At 45.1% G+C, this 21061-nt stretch overlaps 1 protein-coding gene and 1 long non-coding RNA gene across 6 annotated transcripts; one reads left to right on the top strand and one right to left on the bottom strand.

Annotated features, from left to right (window-relative positions):
• Positions 1 to 3999: 3999 nt before the first annotated feature.
• On the bottom strand, positions 4000 to 5941 carry LOC120885021 (uncharacterized). Its single transcript, XR_005727504.2, has 3 exons — positions 5605 to 5941; positions 4612 to 4751; positions 4000 to 4442 (listed from the first exon to the last, which is right to left on the bottom strand). It is a non-coding gene; the product is annotated as an uncharacterized LOC120885021 (long non-coding RNA).
• A 3957-nt stretch (positions 5942 to 9898) lies between these two features.
• Positions 9899 to 19187, top strand: Nagk (N-acetylglucosamine kinase). 5 transcript variants are annotated; one of them, XM_005322132.5, is made up of 10 exons: positions 9899 to 10001; positions 12004 to 12088; positions 12240 to 12338; positions 13121 to 13262; positions 14046 to 14156; positions 14842 to 14954; positions 16592 to 16679; positions 17577 to 17674; positions 18108 to 18186; positions 18878 to 19187. In XM_005322132.5, the coding sequence occupies exons 1-10, from the start codon at positions 9919 to 9921 to the stop codon at positions 19066 to 19068; spliced, it is 1089 nt and encodes a 362-aa protein (XP_005322189.1). In that variant the 5' UTR covers positions 9899 to 9918; the 3' UTR covers positions 19069 to 19187. The 5 variants fall into 5 exon arrangements, with proteins under 5 accessions (XP_005322189.1, XP_040126992.1, XP_013212673.1 ...); XM_040271058.2 differs by lacking the exon at positions 9899 to 10001 and adding an exon at positions 10024 to 10426; XM_013357219.4 differs by lacking the exon at positions 9899 to 10001 and adding an exon at positions 10024 to 10779.
• Positions 19188 to 21061: the final 1874 nt, after the last annotated feature.

Below are 21061 nucleotides of genomic sequence, written 5' to 3'. Positions count from 1 at the left end.
TGGGTACAAGAGGAAAAGACACGGTCCTGGAGGGTAGGAAGAGGGAACACCATTAATTGGAATCTTATAATCAATTCTCACCTCCATTATATCCATCTGTCAGGTCCTGCACGTGATGCTGTTGTGCCCCTGACCTCTATGTCAAGGTATTTTCAGCAAACTATTTTCAGAGTAGAAGCAGCTGCCCTCACCCACCATCACACCCACCATCACACCCACCTCTGGGATGTTAGGGCTCTGGGGATCTCAGTGTGGTTATTCCTCAGCCAAGGCTCTGACCCTCAGTGGGTGCTGGCTTATCTGACTTTCTTCCCAGTAGGAGTTGAGAGTGGACAGTGCCTGGGATGTGAGAAAGCTTAAGGCCTTACTTGATACAGGGGGAGGCTCACTCCACTCCCTATTTTTCAGATCCCCAAGGTGTACCCCTTAACAATTTTATCAGGGCCCAGGCATATTTTTTTTTAATTGTTGGTGGTGGTAGTACTCAGTGACACTCAACCACTGAGCCACATCCCCAGCCCTATTTTGTATTTTATTTAGAGACAGGATCACACTAAGTTACTTAGCACTTCACTTTTGCTGAGGCTGGCTTTGAACTCACCATCCTCCTGTCTCAGCCTCCGGAGCTGCTGGGATTACAGGCATGCACCACCATGCCCTAATCTTCTCCTGGTTTGGTACTAGAATAAATACATCCCAGTCTTCAAACAATTCTCAAATCCTGCCTCCTCCACAAAGTCTCCCCTACTGCTGTCTTGCCTGACTTGCATCCTGTGGTTATATCTTTGCTCCGTCTGCCCTGATCAGGGGACTGCAGAGCTTAGGGCAGATCTGGGCTGTGGTGTGTCTCTCCTGCTTTTCCTCCTCTGGTGCTCCAGCTTGTGGGGCAGGTCATGACTGCAAAAAGCACTTCATCAAGTCAACAACTCCAATGGCCTCCTTCTTGTCTGCTGGGGAGGGCACACAGAAGCTGTTGAGTGATACTCCCGGGTCTGATCTAGCCCTTGCTCTGGATCTGGAGAGCTGAAAGCTACTTGGCTTTTCCTGCTTAAGGGCCAGAAAGGGATGGGGCAGGCCAAGGCCTTGCAGAAACAGCACCTGTGTTGATGCCAAACAGAATCCTGGCTGCTCCAGGGAAGAAATTAAGAGGAAGGAGTGGAGGGGTGCCAGCCTCATTCTACTCCCTGACAGGGCTCAGCTTGGGTCCAGCAGGGACAAGCTGCCTCGAGGGTATGGATCCCTTGCTTCAGGTGGTTCAGCCCAGAAGGAAACAAAAGTACACTCCTAGAGCTAAGTGTGAGGCTTCTGGGGAGTTAAAAAGTTTTATGGCCTTTGAGTAGGATTCAGCCATTTATAAATCAATGGATTATTAAAGAAAAAAAAGAGAGGTCTGGTGTACTGATTCACACCTGTAATCCTAGTGACTCTGGAGGCTGAGGCAAGAGGATTGCAAGTTCAAGGCCAGCCTCAGAAACTTAGTGAGACACTACCTGAACATAAAAAAATAAAAAGGCTAGGGATGAGGAGGGGGTTGTGGCTCAGTGGTAGAGCACTTGCCTAGCATGTATGAAGTACTGGGTTCTATTCTCAATACCGCATATAAATAAATAAAATAAAGGTCCATTGACAACTAAAATATATTTTTTAAAAAAGGCTGGAAATGTGGCTCAGTAGTTAAGCACCCCTGGATTCAAGTCCCAGTACAAAAAGAGATAGATAAGTAGATAGATAAATTGAAAAAGAATAAAAATTCTACTTCTATTTGGATTTCCTTGAAATCTGCCCAAGGGATCATTGAGTTGGGTATAGAGCCTTCAGGGCCATAAACTTGGGGATACCATCGATCTATTTCTCCCAGAGTTTTCCAAACTGGAATTTAGAGAGTCTGTGATATATATTTGGCTGGGGTGGTAGTGGTGTTGTTGGAAACTTCCCTGAGAGACAAGACCCTCTTGACTCACAACCTTGCTTCTCTAGTCAATAAACAAAATAGAACAGGAATGGGGTTCTCTCCTTTGGGAGTTTTTCTGAGCCTTAACCCTCTGATGGGCATCATGATTCTTTAAGATAAGTGTAGGGCAGATGGATTTTCAGTGTCCCCCCAGGATCATAAGAACCATTGCTGTGAAACTACCAATTATCTCCCAAGGGAACACTATTTGGGAAACACTCTTGAACTGTTCTGTGTAGTAATATCTCATTCTATTATTTGCAGTAGCATATAATTCCTGCCCTCCTAAATTATTGGAAGACAATTTTATGAAACCTAAAAACATGACAATGCGTGCAATCCCAGCTAATTACCCTAACCAGCAGGAAATGACAGATGCTCTTCAGAGTTGATGCCAAACATAGGCTTTATCTTCATTTTCCAGATTCTTCTGTGAGGCTCAAGGCCCACAGACAAGGAACCACAACTTTATGACCTTTATATACAGTGTACAGATTTTTGTTAAAAAAGATACTTCATCTATATCATGGAATACTACCCAGTAATTAAAAGGAATGACTTCAGAGACATGCAATCCTATTGATGAATCTCCAGGGAATTATGCTGGGTGAAAAAAGTCCACATTTCTAAACTGTGTGTGTGTGTGTTGAACCCAGTGGTGTTCAACCACTGAGCCACATCCCCAGACCTTTTTAAAAATATGTTATTTAGAGGGTCTCAGGGTCTCACTAAGTTGCTGAGGCTGGCTTTGAACTTGTAATCCTCCTGCCTCAGCCTCTGGAGTTGCTGGGAGTCCCAGGTGTATGTCACCACACATGGCAATTTCTAAACATTCTTAAAATGACAAAAATTTGAAACTGGAGAACAAATTAGTGGTTGGCAGGAAGGGAGGGAAGGGAGGAGTGTTGAGTATAAGAGGACAGCTGGAACGGTCCTGATCGGATTACTCTACGCATTGACTGTGGTAGTGGACACACAAACCTACATGTGATAAAACTGCATAGAATTAAGCACCCAAATTCACAATTATAGAAATGGATACAGACAAGAATGGAGAAATCTGAAAGATTGATGGGTTATGTATCTATGTCAACATCTGGGTTGAGGTTTTGTACTATAGTTGTACAAGATTTTACCATGGGAAAAACAGAAATCTCTGATATCTCTCACAACTGCTTGTGACTCTATAATTGTCTTAATAAAATTACAATTATTTACTTAAAAAAAAGAAATATAGACTGGGTGCCATGGTACCTACCTGCAGTCCTACTACTCAGGAGGCTGCAGTGGGAGGATACCTTGATCCCAGGGAGACCCCATATTAAAGAACAAACAAAAAAGAAACTCAAGGGCTGGGGGTGTGGCTCAGTAGTAGAGTGCTTACCCAGCATGTATGAGGCCTTGAGTTCCATTTCCAACACCACCAACAAGAAAGGAAGGGAGGAAGGAAAAAAAGAAAGGAAAGAAAGTCAATTTTTATAAAAGTAGGACCATGGGTTCCTCACATGTGTTAATGGACAAGCAAAAGCATGGGAGAAATGGCCTCCCTTTGCCCTCTCCCTCCTTGAGACCTCTTTCAGAAGAGATCTGTTCTAGGGGAGTCCACCTCACTTCCCTGAGATCTTCACTCCCTTTCCTGGGACACATAGTGTTCATGGCTCAGAGACCTCCATATTTAGCACTCCAACTAGGAACCAGGGAGCTGAATCCTGACAAAGGAATGGGACAGGCCAGCGAGTGGAGGTCAGTGCAGACAGAACAACTTAACTCATGCGGCCTAAGGAACCTCAGACGCCAGAAACTGGACACCAATGACCAAAGACCTGATGGGAAAAGAGCACATATCAGCCAATGCCTGTAGGAGCTATGGTACTGTTTAACCCTGAACTTCACATGGCACCCAGGGGACCCAAGAGGAGAAAGAGAGGTGTTGGATCTTAGTTGTGAGTGAAATGGCTGTAAATGATGAGATTAAGCTTTCCACTATTAGGGGGAAATGGAGAATTAAGACAGAAATCAAGTTTATTATAGGAAAATAGTTACATTTTTGTATCCCTGAATTTGTAGACTCTAAAAAATTGAACTCACTACCAGGTAGGCACTTTTATAACTGTACTTATACACAGATAGACACAGGTATAGATCACTGACATTCTCATGTGCATAAAACCTGTACCCAGTGGTATGCTGGTAAATGTTCAACAGGTGGTTCTTGAAAACAGTCATAGCCAATAACCTGATTTGTAGCAGCTATTGATTTCTGTGGTATAGACATTCCCACAATGGTGATTTCAAGCTACAGACATATCTCTTAATGGAGTTAGAGAGATGTACACAAAACTAGGTCTTTGTGAGTTGGTGTGAGCGTGCTCCGGTGCAACACCAGAGCTCTGACACAAGTCACATTTGCACATTGATGCATCTGCCCAAAGGTGCCTAGATGTGTAGGATTGCTCAGGTTTCCTGGAGGATGGAAATGCTAATTCTAATCCTGTAGAAAAATACATAGATGTTATCTCAAATACACGCGTCTGCAGACTCAGTCATTTACAACATATACAAAGACAAGTACAAATATTTAAGTAAATATGTGCCTGTCGACCTATAGATTCACACAGGCTGAGGCATGCACATAAAATCCTATGCAGACACCCACATACCCAGGAAGGAAGAAGGAATAGATCAGCGTGATGTGCTCAGGTTGCTGCCCCAGTCTGAGGTTCCACACCCTTCAGAACCACTTCAGATAGAGGCAGGTAAAGCCCTTCCTTCCCTTCTCTTCCTTCAATGGTTGAGGAACCTTGAGGGGAAGAATGTTTATGCCATTTAGTTACACATGCTTCTGCACTCTGGGGACCACATATGCCCTCCCCACCTGGATTGGCCTAGAAGAACCCTTCCTTACTTCCCCAGAGGCTCCTTCCTCCACTCTCTTTCCTTGTGAGATAGTGAAATCCAACCTTTCTTCCCTTCCTTGTCCTGGGTCAGAAGCAGGAGATGTCAGTATAATTCCACTCAGATCCCTCCCTGTGGTTCCTGCTTTCCTTACGCCCTTATCACTTCCCTGTTTATCTCTTGCCCAGGCCATTGCTTAGCCTTCTAAGTATCTGTCTCCACGCTCCAAACTCTCTGCTCCCGTTTGGCCCATTATAAGGAATCTGCCAGTAAATCAGCACAGTGCTGAGGTCACATATGTATTGGCAACTCTTAGGGCTAGATCCCATTGAGGCGTCCCTGATTAAGACAGTTAGGGACCACCACAGGGACAAAAGGCAGATGTACTCCCAAGGCCTTAACTCATGATCTACTGCTCATTAAAAGTATTACAAAAACGGAATGAGTCTGAGCCCTCAATTATAACAGGGACTTAGAGAGGCAGCCTTTGCTAATAAGCACTGACTTCACTTGGACCTGCTGATGACTGATGGGTAACTAAAAAAGGATCAAGCTTGGCATCTCTGCCTTCATTTTGTATCTAACTCCTTTATTACCTTAAACTGTAGGTCAGATTTCTGCTCACCTTTGTACACAGGCGTGGTAAGCATTTAAGGAGGGTTCATTTAAAGCTGGTAATTGCCTCCTTCAAGGCTGAAGACACCAAGATAACAGTAAGTGGGTATTTTTGAGATTTGCAGGGACATTCTACTACTCACTTTTACAACTTCCTTCTGCAGCAGCACCTGGAAGTCTTCAGACAGTGTCGTAAACCTTCCAGGAACAGTGGAGCCTTGCAGAGAGGTCACCCCATTAGAAGAATGACAGTAAGCAGAAACAGTCATCTCATGGGAACCAAATTGCCCCTTTCCAGGTTCACAGGTCTGTTAATCATCCTGCAAAACAAATGGAGATTGCTCCCTCAAATGATAAGGATTTCTCCTTTCTCTGGAGCCACAGACAACTCACCCCCAGCAACCCAATAAAAGGAAGGTCTGTCCTTCCTGATTACCCACCCCCCAGTGCTCTCTCCCTTTTCCTTGAGGTACAGCCCCCCCCCCAACGAATTTTGCCTATGTATTCATATTCCCAACTGATTCAGTTTCATTTCTATTGTTACTGGGTCAGCAGTTCTCATCTCCAACATCATGCTCCAACATCATGACCACATGACCAATTCTTGCTTCCTTAGTTCACAATTTCACTTCTCTTTATTTTTTTCAATGTCTTTCTCTCCCTAGTGTTCTGCAAATTGTGCCATGGAACTTGCTTGTTCTTTCCTTCAGTTCATAGTAGGGCATTTACTATACCACATGTTTATGGCACAGTACTTTATAGTTTACCAGCATTCTTTTTTCCCCTGCCTTATTTATTACATTAGAAATAAATTACCTTAAAATATTTAGACTCCTACCCCCACATGTAAGCTATTTCAATTTTCTGTGTGTGTGTGGTACTGGGGATTGAACCTAAGGCCTTGTGCATGTGAGGCAAGTATTCTACCAACCAAGTTATACCCCCAGCCCTATTTCAAAACTAAATGGCACACTTATAAATAGCTCAAGGTCAAGGAAGAAATCACAATAAAAGTAAATAAAAAGTGCTTTGAACTAAGTGATAATAAAAGCTTAAAATATCAGGATCTCTGGGATGAAGCAGTACTCAGATGAACATCTATAACTTAAAGTACTTTATTAGAAAGAAGCTAGAATAACAATAAGTGATTTTCAAATTATATAGTGGGAAGAAAAAAATAAGAGTAAGACCAGAAATATATGAAATAGAGAAAAAATAATACAGCTAAAATTTGATAAAAAAATAAGCAAGTCTATTCAAGAAAAAAGCAAGAACATAAAAATTAATATCAATGGAAAAGGAGCTATCAAAATAACACTACAGATGCTAAAAATATATTAAGGTCATATTATAATTGTATGCCAACATATGTGATAGCTTACATATCATCTACCAGCATTCTTGAAACAATTTTTGGAGCTCCTGTCATGTGCAAGGTACCGGAGGTTAGCCCTGGAAATACAGTGTTGAGCAAAGAGAAGTGTTTCATGAGCTGTCAGAAGGATCTGTTAAGACCTTTGGGGCTAAAAGTCCTCTGTTCCAAAATAAGTGGATTTGGCATGAAAGATATGTTTCCACTGTCCTTCTTAACACCTCTGACCTGCCTCCCCTGAAACTATGGTCTTCTAGCATCACACGGACAAAGTAGGGAAGATAGAGAACAAGACTGTGGCTTATGGATGTCTAAAGGAAATTACCGACCTCGTGAGTATCATAGGAGCCACTGCTGGGATGCTGCAAGCCCAGTGCAAAGGAGCTTTAAGCTTTTATAAAGCTATTTAGAGTTAATGAACACCTTCCTGTACTGCAACACCTTTATTTCTTTCTTGTTATAGTAACTAACCACACCCATAATAAACACTATTATTTTTGTAAGTTTAGGCTAATTTGATTTCAGAGCCTCAGTTTTCACTGATAACGTGTGGCTGGAAATCTCTTCCTTGTCATAAAATTTTAGGATGAAAACAAATTAAGGTATATAAAGAACTTTAAGGATTATAATGTGCAACACAAATGTATAGCATTATTAGTCTTTTATTAAATGCTACTTTCTTCAAACCAATCACATGACCAATACTTATTTCAGAAACAAGCAGTCAGTGACTTTGAACTTGTGTGATCTCCTGACATCATGCCCAACCAGGAGAGGTGACTGAAATACTCTGGTCTGGATGGATAGGAAACAAGACATATAACACAGTTGCATAACAGAATGCACTGCACGCTATAAATATGAGCCACACATGTAATTTAAAATTCTCAACCCGTATTTAAAAAGATAAAGACACTGACAAATTTGAATAATATAAAGATTTAACCTACTATATCCAAAATGTTATCATTTTGATATGTAATTCACATAGAAATGATTTGTGAGATATTTTTACATTCCCCTTTGACTGTTTGATCATGTGTGTATTTTATACTGACAACATATCCCATTTTGGACTAGCCACAATTCCAGTGATCAACAGTCACATGGATACTGTGTAGGGCAACAAATATAAATATAAATGTTAAGATCAAGTGGTAGTGCTCTCGCCTGGCTGGCATGTGTGAGACACTGGGTTCGAGCCTCAGCACCACATTAAAAAAAAAAAAAAAAAGATCTGTGCAACACTTTAGTGTTTTCCAAAAAGTTTTTGACATTTAAACCTCACGTATCCAGGGTAGGTGTAGGTTTACCATTTTCATTCTGTATATATGAGAAGCAGCAGAAAATTATGTGTAATTCTTTCAAACATCCAGCTACTAAATGATGAACTCAATCCTTGTCTTCAAACCTGGGCATTTTCCTCTTTGCTTTCTTTTCTAAACAAGCAAACCAAGAGCAAATTGGAATATTATCACAAATGTAGGTTCCAAGACTCATTGCAATGGTACAGAAAAGGAATCCATTTTTCTTTTTTTTTGTATGCGGAATTGAATACAGGGGTACTTTACCACTGAGTTATATTCCCAGGCCTCTTTTATTTTTTCTTTTGAGTCAGTGTCTCATTAAGTTGCTGATAGTCTCATTAAATTACTAAGGTTGTCCTCAAATTTGCAATCCTCCTATCTCAGCCTCCCAAATCACTGGGATTACAAGTATGCACCACCACGCAATATTAGAAAAAAAATATTTTTTCAAAATTCACCAACAATTTTGCGTCGTGTCTCTGCTCAAACTCCTGCCCAGTTTGAAACTCACCAGAATCTATTAGCTGTTATTCTAAAAATGTGTGTGCTGGATTAAATACTTCGCAGCTACGAATGAAAATGTCACAGGGCAAGAATTTTAAAACCTTTATATTCTCTATCATGTAGTGATTTACTTTTTATTCGTTACTTAGTTCTTCAGCATCCTGAATGTAGGAAATGAAGATTCTTCTCTTCCAGTTTATAAAGCACAAGTATGCCAAATATTCATGTCAAAGGATAACCAGACTCAGCCATCTGGCTATCAGGTAGAGAGTCCTGTTCAAGATTACAAAGATGGCAAGCACGTAAAGGTCAGGGGCTGGACAGGGATAGGCTAGCTCTAGAATTGTGCCTTAAGAAGTACCCATTCCTAGACTGATGTTCCCGAAGAGACTGTGCTAAGGGGTGCCCTACTGGAAGACAGAGTTGGGCGTCGGGGACACAGAACCACTCTTAGGAGCCCAAAGGGCCCGGCAGTGGCCAGCTTCTCTCTCAGACCTGGCCAACACTTCCTCCTTCGGGCTACCAGTCCCTTTCCTGACGCTGTGGGAGAACCGGTGCGGAGTGGTGGATGGAAAGTAATAAAAGGCCTTTAAAACTTTATCTGCTCTTCTGCGTCCTCGTAAATACCCTCCACGGATAACTAAATTAGGTCGGCAGTAAGAGCTGACTGTTTCCTTCTCAGGACAGCCTGGAGGGTTTTTCTTGTTTTGCAAAAGGCTTCTACTTCCTCCTGGTTTCGAATATTCACACAAGCGCAGCTGAAGATCTAAGCAGGTGTTTTGTGCACGCGTGTGATTTTCGCCATCGCCAGGGTCCCACATTAATTTCCTTAGGACGCCCCGGGACCCCAGGTTTGTGCGCGGAGCTCCCGGAGCCCTGCCGTGTGTGTGCGTCACCGTCAGCGTAACCCTGCACACAGCCGACGGGAGCATTGCGCACGCGCAACGCGGAGCTGCCAGCAACTTCCGGACGTCCAGGGCCGGGGAGGGGAGTGACGAGTGGGGCCAATTCGCGACGCCACTTTCTGACTCCAGCACTGGGGATCCAGTACCCATCCTCGGAAGCAGGGTCCGGGAGGAGGGAGGCCCGGCCGGGACCGGGAAGAGTCGCTGAGGAGCACAGAAGCCCAGTCCGAGGAGTTGCCCTGCCCGGGCCAACCAGGGACCAGGGGCGGTTCCCAGAGCCACGCCCCCTCGCGCGCCCCGCGAGCCAGCTAGACTGCGCAGACGAATACGTGACGCGGGGCGGCGCCGAGCAGGAGGGAGGGAGGGAAGATGAAGGAGGGAGGGGGAGCAATCGGCGGGACCAGCGGCGGCGGTAGCAGCAGCATGGCCGCTCTCTATGGGGGTGTAGAGGGGTGAGTGCGGCCCGACGCCGGGAGCACGGGAGGGGCGGCCTCGGACATTCCAGGCTGGAGGGCGGGGCGGAAGGTCGTGGCCAGCAGGGTGTGCAGGTAGCCTCGCACCTCAGGATCCGGCCACTGTGGGCTTCTGGGTTGCAGGGCCTTACGGAGAAAGGGTGTGTCACGTGCAGGGCCAATCTTAAGTGCGAGGCGTTGTCCCTTGCAGGGTCTCGGTGAGTGCCAAGGCCACACCCCAGGGGGTCCTTTGTATTTTACAGTGGAACCACGCCCCTTTCGTCCACAGACAACTCACTGGACAGCCCACTCGGCGGCGTATTCCCTCTGGGAAAGCAGCTTTTTCCTCATTCCCAGCTCCAGAAGGAGTTTTTGCAGAACAGGTGTCAGGTGTGAAGTTTCTGGGTTGGAGATAGCAAGCTGGAGTGAGTGGAAGCTGGAACAAAGATCTTTGCCTGAGGGTATCTGGGAGCTGGAACAGTTGCGGACACAGTGTTCACATGTTCTGGTGCCCATGCCCCAAAGCTTTCATTTCTCTTGGCACCACAGGCACCTCATGCTGGTTTGAATCTTCTGTTACTCTATTTTTCTGCTAAGAATCTTGTCTGTAGGACTTTCTGTAGTAGCTCTGCCCTGGGTATAACTTTGGGTAATACCTCTGCCCTCTCTGAGCTTCAGTTACTGAGGACAAAAAGGAACAAGATGATTGATTACCAAATTTCCTGCCAGTGACAAGATTATGTGAATCAGAATGTGTTGACTCAGGATATAATAGAAGGTGACTTATTTCAGAGCTTTTGAATCTGATTGAATTCACTTCAGTGTATGCCATATCTCACTGCTGACTTACCCAAAAGTCTTTTCACATGAATTGTGAAGGTTGATCTCCCCCATCCTGTACCATCCTGTATTTGTAGCACTTTTTTTTTTAAAACCTCAGTCAGTGTAGCAGTTTGCATTCATCCCTGTAACATTCATCTATAAGCTATAACCCATTTTTTTCAGTTTGTCAAGAGATTGTTTTGGATGTTGAATCTACCACTCCACATGCATTGACTACTGTTTGAAACCTCGTGTCTTCTTTGAATCCGATGAGAAGGTCTTCAGTGTCCTCTCCTAAGATATTCCTAAAAGTACTGATCCATAAGGAAACACACATCCCATCACCACAGATCTGCCTCTAAACTACCATTTTCCCCAGTAATCAGCATTAGAGGGTTTAATTGATTGTATGTAAATTCTCCCTGCCATCTGGTGATCATTTCTTATAAAGATGTCTTGAAGACCTTGGCAGGTGGAGCTGGGTCTTTTTTTTTTTTTAAAGAGAGAGTGAGAGAGGAGAGAGAGAATTTTTAATATTTATTTTTTAGTTCTCGGCGGACACAACATTTTTGTTGGTATGTGGTGCTGAGGATCGAACCCGGGCCACACGCATGCCAGGCGAGCGCGCTACCGCTTGAGCCACATCCCCAGCCCTGGAGCTGGGTCTTGAAAGGCAGCCTTTAGTAGTTATGAGAGGAACAGAGAGATGTGCACATTTCTTTAGCTTTTTTTTTTTTTTTGTTAACTAAATGTTGTCTGTGCCAAGCTGTGTGCTAGTTATGAGGCTAGATAAATGATCCAGAGCTTGGGCCAGTGGAGCTGTTAAATCTATTTAGAAGTAGTCACAAGCAACTGAACACATGCTTGATGCAGAGGAACATTTTAATAGTTATGGGGACACTGTGAGGGTTTAACTAACATAGCCTTAACTAAGTGGGGTGGGCCACACATCAGAAAATTTCAAGGCCCAGATGATGGATATTCAAAGGGAAGCTGAGGGAGAACTGTGTTTCAGTTTCAAGACAAACACCAAACCACAGAGGTGGGTTTGAAAGTGGTGATTGGGATTACTGAAGCTATCTCTATCACACTGGGCTTTGCCTGCAACAGGGACTGCACTGGCTTAGCTCTACTGCAGGTTTTTTCTAAGCAGAACTAAGTGCCCTCTTGTGTTCTGTAGGGGAGGCACACGGTCCAAGGTCCTTTTACTTTCCGAGGATGGGCAGATCCTGGCAGAAGCAGATGGACTGAGCACAAACCACTGGGTAAAAAGCCACACTGAGGGGACCAGAGGGCTTGGTTCTGATTTTATTCTCTAATTCCAACTGAGGTGGTGTCTGGGATTCATAGAGCAACTGATAGGGATGACATAGGTCCTGCAAGCCTTTGTAACTCCTCTTCCCTTGATTGGGCCAGCTAATCGGGACAGAAAAATGTGTGGAGAGGATCAACGAGATGGTGAACAGGGCCAAACAGAAAGCAGGGGTGGATCCTCTGGTACCTCTGCGAAGCTTGGTGAGTCTGGGGTAGAGCCTTGGAATTAAGCCAACAGGAACACTAAGACAGGTAGCAAGTTTAGATTGGATGAACTTGATGACCATGGATGAGAAGGCCTCCAAGGTCTAGTCCCTGGTGTTGAAACTCGTGATCTTACTCATTCTCATGGTTTCAGCTGCCACCTTCAACCACAAGTATATTGAAAGAGAAGGATTGGGGAGAGCCACTGAAACCTTGGTTTAAATCCCAGCTTTACCACTCAGTATCTGTTTGATCCTTAAGAAGTGGGTCTTACTTTCTCAGCCCGTTTCCTCACTTGGAAAACATTGCTAGCAGTAGCTAGAGTTATTGGGAAAAGTACAGTGATACATCCCAAAAGGGTTATCACAGAACTGACCCATATGCACTCATTATGTGTTAGCTATTCTTACTCTCAGCTTAGATCTTCCTCCCAAGTTGATGCAGCTCTGGCTACTCCTTGTACACATAAGTGAGATGTTGTTTGGACACAGCCAAACCATCACCCCTTACCTTGTTTCTCTGCCTGATTTTTCTAAGAGCATTTTCTAAGCTCTAAACATAGCATTGTTAAATTCCTCTTTCCTCTGTTCATCCGCAGTCTGGGCTGTTCTTGGAGCCAGGGCCTTCTGAGGGGTGGTGGTGTGGGATGGAGGGACTGAGGCTGGATGAGCAGGGTATAGCCAGACATAGAGAGCAGGAGGCAGGCATCAGGAGGGTCGGGATGAGAAAGGCACTGTGTCTGGAGCTCTGCTTGCTTGCTCATCTCCCATGTGGCCCAGGGCCTATCCTTGAGTGGTGGGGAGCAGGAGGATGCACTGAGGATGCTGACGGAGGAGCTGAGGGACCGATTTCCCTACCTGAGTGAGAACTACTTTATCACCACGGATGCTGCAGGCTCCATCGCTACAGCTACGCCAGATGGTGAGGAGGTGGATGGAGGGGTGAGGTTGAGAACTGGTTTTTTCTTGGGAAAGCCCCTTAGAGGTAGCTGGCAAAACTAGTATTGCAGTATCTGGAAGGAAGTCTCTGTGTCACCGCTCTTCACCCAAATCCTTTCATGATCAGTTTAAGCCTCTGCCAAAGCAAAACTTGGAAGATAGAAGTAAAGTGGGCAAGAAATGTAATCATGATGGTAAGCAAATCAAACATAAGACTTCATTGCAAAGGAGGGAACCCTTGGTGGCAGCCAGTGAGAAGCAGGCTGAGGGTATCCTAGAGCACAGAGAAGAAAGTTGGGGAGCTCTGTGATTTTGTAGTGCTAGATCACAGGATTGGCATTTGCTAGCTCTACCATCCTGGAGAAGTCATGGAACTTTTATATTTGTAACTTTTATATTTAAAGTGCTAACTAAATATTACTATAAGAACAATGTCTAGCACAATCTATGGCACATAGTAGGAACTCAGTAAAGCAGGTAGACTCACCTGAAGACTGGCTTGGCAAGGAGCCACATTCCCTTAAGGAGATGTAGACCATGTTCCTCAGTCCCTAGAGACAGGCTCTATGATTGCAGTTTCTCCGAGGCCCAGGCCCTCCCCTTTAGGCAGGAAACCTACTGGGCTCAGTTTTCTCCCCTGTAGGACTGGGTGGTAACCCTTTTGCCTGGGATATGTGTAGTTTCTGTCCTATCTTCTTCCACAGTCGGAAGCTGTTGCTCTGTACAGAGCCTTGGCCACACTGAGCCTTCCCTGCCCCTTCCCCAGGTGGGATCGTGCTCATCTCTGGGACAGGCTCCAACTGCAGGCTCATCAACCCTGATGGCTCTGAGAGTGGCTGCGGCGGCTGGGGCCACATGATAGGAGACGAGGGCTCAGGTGAGCTCACACTGGGCCTGGACCCTTTCCTTCCTGCAGCTCCCCATCTTCTCCCCTGCTCTTGGCCTACTAATCCCTGGGGTTTTTCTGGGGATAGCCATTCCAAGTGCAGGGTAATGGCTGACAGATCATAGAGTTGCAATTGCTGGACTAACTGCTGACATTGCTCTTCACTAGTGATTTTGCTCCAGGGTTCAGATTCACATCTCAGCACAATGGCTGTGGCCTACCTGTGTTGACTTTTGGAGATCTTAGGGAAGAATTGAGATTATGAAAGATCATAGATGCCATACCAATCCACTTCTGGGATAGAGATAGAAACTCCTCCCACCATGGCCTCTTTACGGGTAGCATGTGTACATTTTCTCAGGGGTCCTTGGGGCCCAGCTCGAGTTGTGACTCTGGCACAATTGTGAGATCTGATTGACCCTGTCTTTGTGTAGGAGATGCTGTGATACAGATTCACCTGTTCTGTCTTCCAGCTCCAGCTTGCTTTTTTCTGGGTCAGTCAGATACAATTTCATTCAAAGCACCTCCTTCTCCCCAGCATCCCCACCCCCAGGAATCAGGAAATGTAATTTTCTATAAAACCCAAGCAGATCACTAACCCTGTCTGGGTCTGAGTTTCCTTCCTGGTGAGCTCCAAGAGATTGCCCATCTTCTTAGCACTCTCTGCTCTCTGCAGCCTACTGGATTGCACACCAAGCAGTGAAAATAGTGTTTGACTCCATCGACAACCTAGAGGCGGCTCCTCATGATATTGGTTATGTCAAGCAGGCCATGTTCAACTATTTCCAGGTACTTCCCTGGCCCCAGTGAATGTGTCCACCTAGGGTAGGGCAGTGGGGGACTCTGAGACAGAGCAGTTGCAGGAGAGGGATTGGGTGGGCCAAAGTGGGTCAGAGCTGCAAGGTGAAGTATAGGTAAGAACAGAATTTAGAATGCTGAAGACAGTGCATTCCAAAGGTATCATGAGAAAGCTGTGGTTTGAGAACAAGTGGTTAGCCAGGCTTCATTCTTGGGCAGCTAAAACCCACTGAAACAGCTTTCTAGGCTAACATGAAAATTGCAAGTGAGGTCAGGAAGGAGAAATAGCAGGTAGAGTCTGAGCAAGATCCTTGAATGCTGATCTGCTCTCTGGCCTTTATGGGTCAGGAAAGCCTATTAAGAAGGGAGCAGAGGAATTTCAGAGGGAGGCACAGCCACCTACCCAGCACACTGGGGACTGACTCCTCATCTATGCTGGGCTCAGTTGTGGGTTGAGAGAAACAACTGCCTTTAATGGAGCCAGAGATGAAAGGTGGGAGGATGTGGAAGGAAGAGGAGAAGGAAGACAAATTTATTTAATATCTCATCTATCTGCATGAGGGCCAGTCTGTCTTTTGGGGGTCACTTAGGCAAGCTGGACCTAAAGCTGAGGAAGGCGATTAGAGATATTGGAAGGTAGGGCATGTCTTCTTAAGGCTGAGGGATTGGTGATTAAAGAGTAACCCTGTCCTGTGCCACAGTGAGGAATAGGGAGGGACCAGGAGAAAACACCTCCTTAGCAGTTTAGTTGTCTCACCCAGTCGATTGTGTCTCCACTCCACCAGCACGTCTGCTGCTCCCTCTTATATTTTTTCGGTCATTCTTAGAAAGTTGTTACCAAGGTTTGCTGTGAGCTCTGGCACATGCTTGTAGGCATAAGAGGCTGAGGCAGGAGGATCATGAGTTAAAAGCCAGCCTCAGCAACTTAGTGACGCCCTGAGCAACTTAGCAAGATTCTGTTCCAAAAAATAAAAAAAGGGTTGGGGATGTGGCTCAGTGGTTGTGGTTAAGTGCCTCTGGATTCAAAAAAAAAAAAAAAAAAAAAAAGAAGAAGAAAAGAAAAGGAAGTTGTTACTAAGGTTAAATAAGACTGTGTATAAAATATATATGTAGGTACTCAAATTTCAGCACTGCTTCCCTTTACTAAAATGTGTCTGGGAAATCACTTGAGATGTTAGGGGTAGGCAAGTTTGTTGGGGAAGAAGGACCTTCTGTGGTCACATAAGTTTGGGAGAAGCAGATGAATTTCTTTTTTGCAGTACCTCTTGGAGCCTCTGCTAACGTATGTTGTAACTCTCCCAGGGACAGTTGCAATATATGGTATTACTTAGATTCCTTTGACCAAAGAAACCTTTCCAAGAGCACTTTAAGGAACTATAGAACATGCTGTGGTGATTACATATCTGTATTCTATACTTCCTGTAAGTTAATTGGTAACAATGAAGTTCATGCTAGGAAAACACTTTTCTCAAATGAGAAATCTCACATCCTTATACTTTCTAGAGCTAAAACATGCTCCCAGAATTATTCTAGCTCTTCAAATAGTATAAATTAGGAAGGGCAACTTAGGCGGGCAAATGGGATTTTCTTTTACATCTCATAGCCGTCTTGTGGTGTTTGTCTTTCAGGTGCCAGATCGGCTAGGAATCCTTACCCACCTGTACAGGGAGTTTGACAAAAGCAGGTTTGCTGGGTTTTGCCGGAAAATTGCCGAAGGTACTGAGGTGGGGTAGGGTTTTGTCGGGCTTTGTTTCCCTCAGACCTGCCTAATTAGGGGTGAAACTCATATGGGGGCTAGACACCAATTTCCCTCTCACCAAGTGACCTCCCTGTTTTGCCACCTCTGTCCTTGGTGATGGCAGGCAGAGGGCTTGGGGTGGAGGCAGAAGGGCTAGATAGTTGTACTGACTGTTGTTTTGTATTGTCAGTGTTTCTCCTTGACAGCTGGCAAGCTATATGCCAGTTTCTGAGAAATGTATGAAACCATTTTCATTTAGACAAATCTATAACATTTTTTTTAACCAGTTACATCCAAAGAACTAGGGGATTAAGGAAACCTTGGGCATATTTTGTTGGGTGTCAGAAGCTCAAAATATGGCTTGCTTATTTAGATTTTGCTTTCTGCTCTGTTAATTTGGATTCCATAGCCTCGGGGTACTCTTGGGCTCTTTTAGAGCCTGCTAGACTGAGCTCCTTCTCCCCAGTAACAAGGAAGGGGCTAATCAGTGGTAGACTGCTGGAAGCAGGGTGGGGCACTGACCAGATGTCAGCCAGCTTCTTAGCTGAGTTCCTGGGTCCCCAGAGCTGAGATATTTATAGGGATAGACTCAAAATAACTCAGTGTAACTAGTAATCTGGTGGTAGGGTGCTTTGGGGCAGAGGGCTGTCCTTCCCAGTGCCTGGTAAAGCATTTCCTATAGGGTACCCTTCAAAGGTGCAGTGGGGAAGTGGAGAGTGCTGCCATGAGACTTGCTTGCCCCCATGCCAGTGGTGGGGCATCTGTCCTAATTCAGACTTCAGCCAGCTAGAGGTGCTGCCCTGTGATGGGGAGAGTAACCGGGACAAGCTGTCCCTAGGTGTTCACCAACCCCCCTTTCCCTTCTCCTATCCCAGGTGCCGAGCAGGGAGACCCCCTTTCTCGCTACATCTTCAGGAAGGCTGGGGAAATGCTGGGCAGACACATCGTAGCAGTGCTGCCCGAGATTGACCCGGTGAGTGGAGGTGCTGCTTCCCTTTTGGTGATGGAACTGCCCCATCAAACCCTGCATCAATTAGAAACTATTTTAGATGAAGTTATGAGGTGAGAAAAATTTGCTTATAACATAAGAAAATCCTATGGTCAAGTGCTTCCCTCTGTAACTGGTGTGTTACTACCTGTATTTACATGTAGTAAATGGGTTTAATGTCTGTCTGTCCCCTTTCTATCCATTCCCCTTCCTTTTCTCTTTCCTATTTCTGTAGTTGTTTGCCCCTTTTCTCTTCCCTCCCCTGCCTGCTCTTCCTGTTTCTCTTTCCTTGAGTTCACCTTATTCTGTTATTGACTAGAGGGAAAGTCTGGGATTTGGGGTTGGTCTTAGGAAACCACCCAGCAGCTCCAGAGATGCTTGTTCAATCCACAGCATCCATTTTTGGCCCTCTACCCAGGTCTTGTTCCAAGGGAAGATTGGCCTCCCCATCCTGTGTGTGGGCTCTGTGTGGAAGAGCTGGGAGCTACTGAAGGAAGGTAAGTCTCGGGGCAAGGGGAAGGGAAGGGCAAAGGCAGAGAATGGGTCTGGAGTGGAAGTCCAAGGAAGCTGCCTGTTTTAGGAAAAACTGATACCTGTGCCCTGAGGCCAAGACAGGCCACTGATGCCTCAGGTTAAGGCCCTCAGCCTTCACTTTGCCTCTGTCCCATCCGACTTCCACAAACTAACTATATATTTATGCTGGGGATTAAACTTCGGGCCTCAGACTTGCTGTGCATGTGCTTTACCACTGAGCTGCAGTCCCAGTTCCTTGAGGTCCTGAAAACGTGTTATATTCCAATGATTTATTAAATAACCTCTTTTTAAAAGTTAAAGTGAAAACTCAGAATCAGAGCTCCAGCATATGATAAACGAGGTAACATCCCTAATCAGCTTAATCCTGGCCAGAAGAAAGAAACTTCTTTCCAGGCAGCCTCCTTTCAGGAAGTTGCTCAGCTCCCATTAGATATTCTGCAGGGCTCAAGGGCCCCTATTGGAGTTCCCAGCATTGGAGCTGAGAGGAGGGCAGGCCTTTGAGGCTGCTGGCTGCATGTGCCCTGGGATCCACTGTGTCCTGGGGACTTGGCCTGTTGGCCCCTTCAGCATCTTCACAGAAAGACCTTAGCATCTTTGACCCCTTCCCCTCCTCCTGGTCTCTTCTCATTTCTGTCCTTGCATTCTTCCTTGCAGGTTTCCTTTTGGCGCTGACCCAGGGTAGAGAGATCCAGGCTCAGAACTCCTTCTCCAGCTTCACCTTGATGAAGCTGAGGCACTCCTCCGCCCTGGGTGGGGCCAGCCTAGGGGCCAGGCACATTGGGCATCTCCTCCCCATGGACTACAACGTCAATGCCATTGCCTTCTACTCCTACACCTTCTCCTAGGGGACTGGTCCAAGCTCCTCCCATTCTAAGCCTAGTGGACATTGGGTGCTAGAAAGGAGGTCTTTTCTTTTTTAAAAACACATATAGAAGAAAATAAATGCACTCTGCCCATTCCCCAATTGGATTGTGTGTTCAAGCACCCTTGCTGTTATATCCTCAGTGCACCACTAGCAGGTGTCCCAGAGGGCTTAGGAATGGTTTTGTCCATAGTTGAAAGCCCCACCTCCAGGGACTTGGTCTGTGATCTGCATCCATTCACCATGTTCTTGGACAGATAATTTATCTGTGCCACCTCAAACACATCCCCCTTGCCTTACCATACACATTAACCTGTGACTTAAGTTTTCTCCTGTCAAAAGTAGGTAATGATTCCTGCCTAACCCCTATTGGAACTAAGTAATCTTCCCCTGAAGTAACCACAGGCATATTACACCCTCTCCTGAGATTCTCAGTAGGATTTAGGGACAATACAATTCTAGTTCAAAAAATTTTTTACCTCACTGGATTTGGTAGTTGTAAGTAAGCAGTGCATTTTTCAGTTTCTTGTGTGAATGAATTCTTGAGTTTATGAAGATTGCTGAGGTCCAAGAAGGCCAACTAGGGATAGCCTACCTGCCTGTTCCTGTTACTAGCCTGGCTCTGGTTATGGCATGACATTTTGTTTGTTGTGTGGCCCTGGGAATAATGAGCATCTGTGAAGAGCAGACATGGTTCCTGTCCTCTGGATTCTGTAGTTGGACTAGTGAAGACAAACCTAAAGCTTCCTGTGCTGCTGCCTGTGCTACAGTCTTGATCCATAGTGGCTGCCTCTACAAGTGTCCAGAGTGTACACTATTAGAAGACATCGATCACCTCCTGGATATCAGTTCTCAAACTTACATGCCTCAGTTCTAGAGTTTATTTTAAAATCAGGTTTCAGTCTTTTTCCCTCCTCCTACATACCCCCTACCTCAAGAGGTCTGACTCAATATGTCAGAGATGAGTGCGTGAGGAATTTTTTTTTTTTTTAATAGTCTCATTATGTTGCCCAGAGTGACCTCAACCAAGATCTCAAGCATTCCTCCTTCCCCAGCCTCTCAAGGAGCTGGTCATATACCACCATGCCAACCTAGGAATTTTCATTCCTACTCAATTGTCTGGGTGGTTTTTGCCAGAGGTCCAGCACTGTACTTGCTTATTGCTTCTGAGTTCCATTTACACTCTCAGGGGATCTTAAATCTTACCTGTTTGTTCACAGTACGTCATTCATGTGGAACAGAATGGCCACAGCTCTCTTCTCTTGCCCAATGTAGCAAGCTGGTGCTTTGAGCAATAAGAACTCAAGCCAAGTCCCTTCAAGGGACAGAGCACAACTTCACATCCAGCTGCCACCCAATTCTTTGGGTCTAGCACTTGGCAAATTGCTAGTACCTCACCTTGTAAAAAGTCTGCAGAGAACAAGGATATAACAGAAGTATCTTTGCTATATCCCACAGTCCTAAAAATAGCTGAGTTATTGAGTGGTGAGCTTGATTGTATTATTATTTTAGTAGTAGGGACTAAATCCAGAACCTCACATGTTAGGCTCACTGAGTTGTATCCACAGCCCTTTTTTTTTTTTTTTTTTTTTTTTTTTTGAAGACCGGGTCTTGATAAATTATTCAGGGCCTCATTAAATTGCTGAAGGCTAACCTTAAATTTGGAATTCTCCCGTCTCAGCCTCCTGTTGCAATTACAGGCATGAGCCACCATGCCCAGATTTTTTTTTTTTTTGGTACCCAGGGACACTTTACCACTGGGCCACATCCCCAGCTCTTTTTTTGAGACAGGGTCTCAGTAAGTTTTTTAGGACCTCAGTAAATTGCTGGGCTGGCCTCAAACTTGTGATCCTACTTCCCGAGTCTCTGGAATTAAGGGCATGTGCCACTCACCTGGCTTGTTTTTTTGTTTTGTTTTAATGTGTTCTTAGGATTAGGTTCAAGCAGTGTTTTGGTAAAAAATTTATAAATAATGA

The sequence above is a fragment of the Ictidomys tridecemlineatus genome, chromosome 12, assembly GCF_052094955.1.
Source record: "Ictidomys tridecemlineatus isolate mIctTri1 chromosome 12, mIctTri1.hap1, whole genome shotgun sequence".
In the NCBI taxonomy this organism is placed as follows: Eukaryota; Metazoa; Chordata; class Mammalia; order Rodentia; family Sciuridae; genus Ictidomys; species Ictidomys tridecemlineatus.
Note: the sequence above shows the minus strand (reverse complement) of the source record. Positions and strands in the feature narration are given on the sequence as shown.

Excerpts from the sequence above, each read along its gene's own strand:
- Nagk (XM_005322132.5), top strand. The coding sequence starts at position 9,919 with ATGAAGGAGGGAGGGGGAGCAATCGGCGGGACCAGCGGCGGCGGTAGC. Across the intron at positions 12,089-12,239 it reads GACTGAGCACAAACCACTGG|CTAATCGGGACAGAAAAATG; the intron begins GTAAAAAGCCAC and ends TGATTGGGCCAG. Across the intron at positions 13,263-14,045 it reads CGCTACAGCTACGCCAGATG|GTGGGATCGTGCTCATCTCT; the intron begins GTGAGGAGGTGG and ends CCCCTTCCCCAG.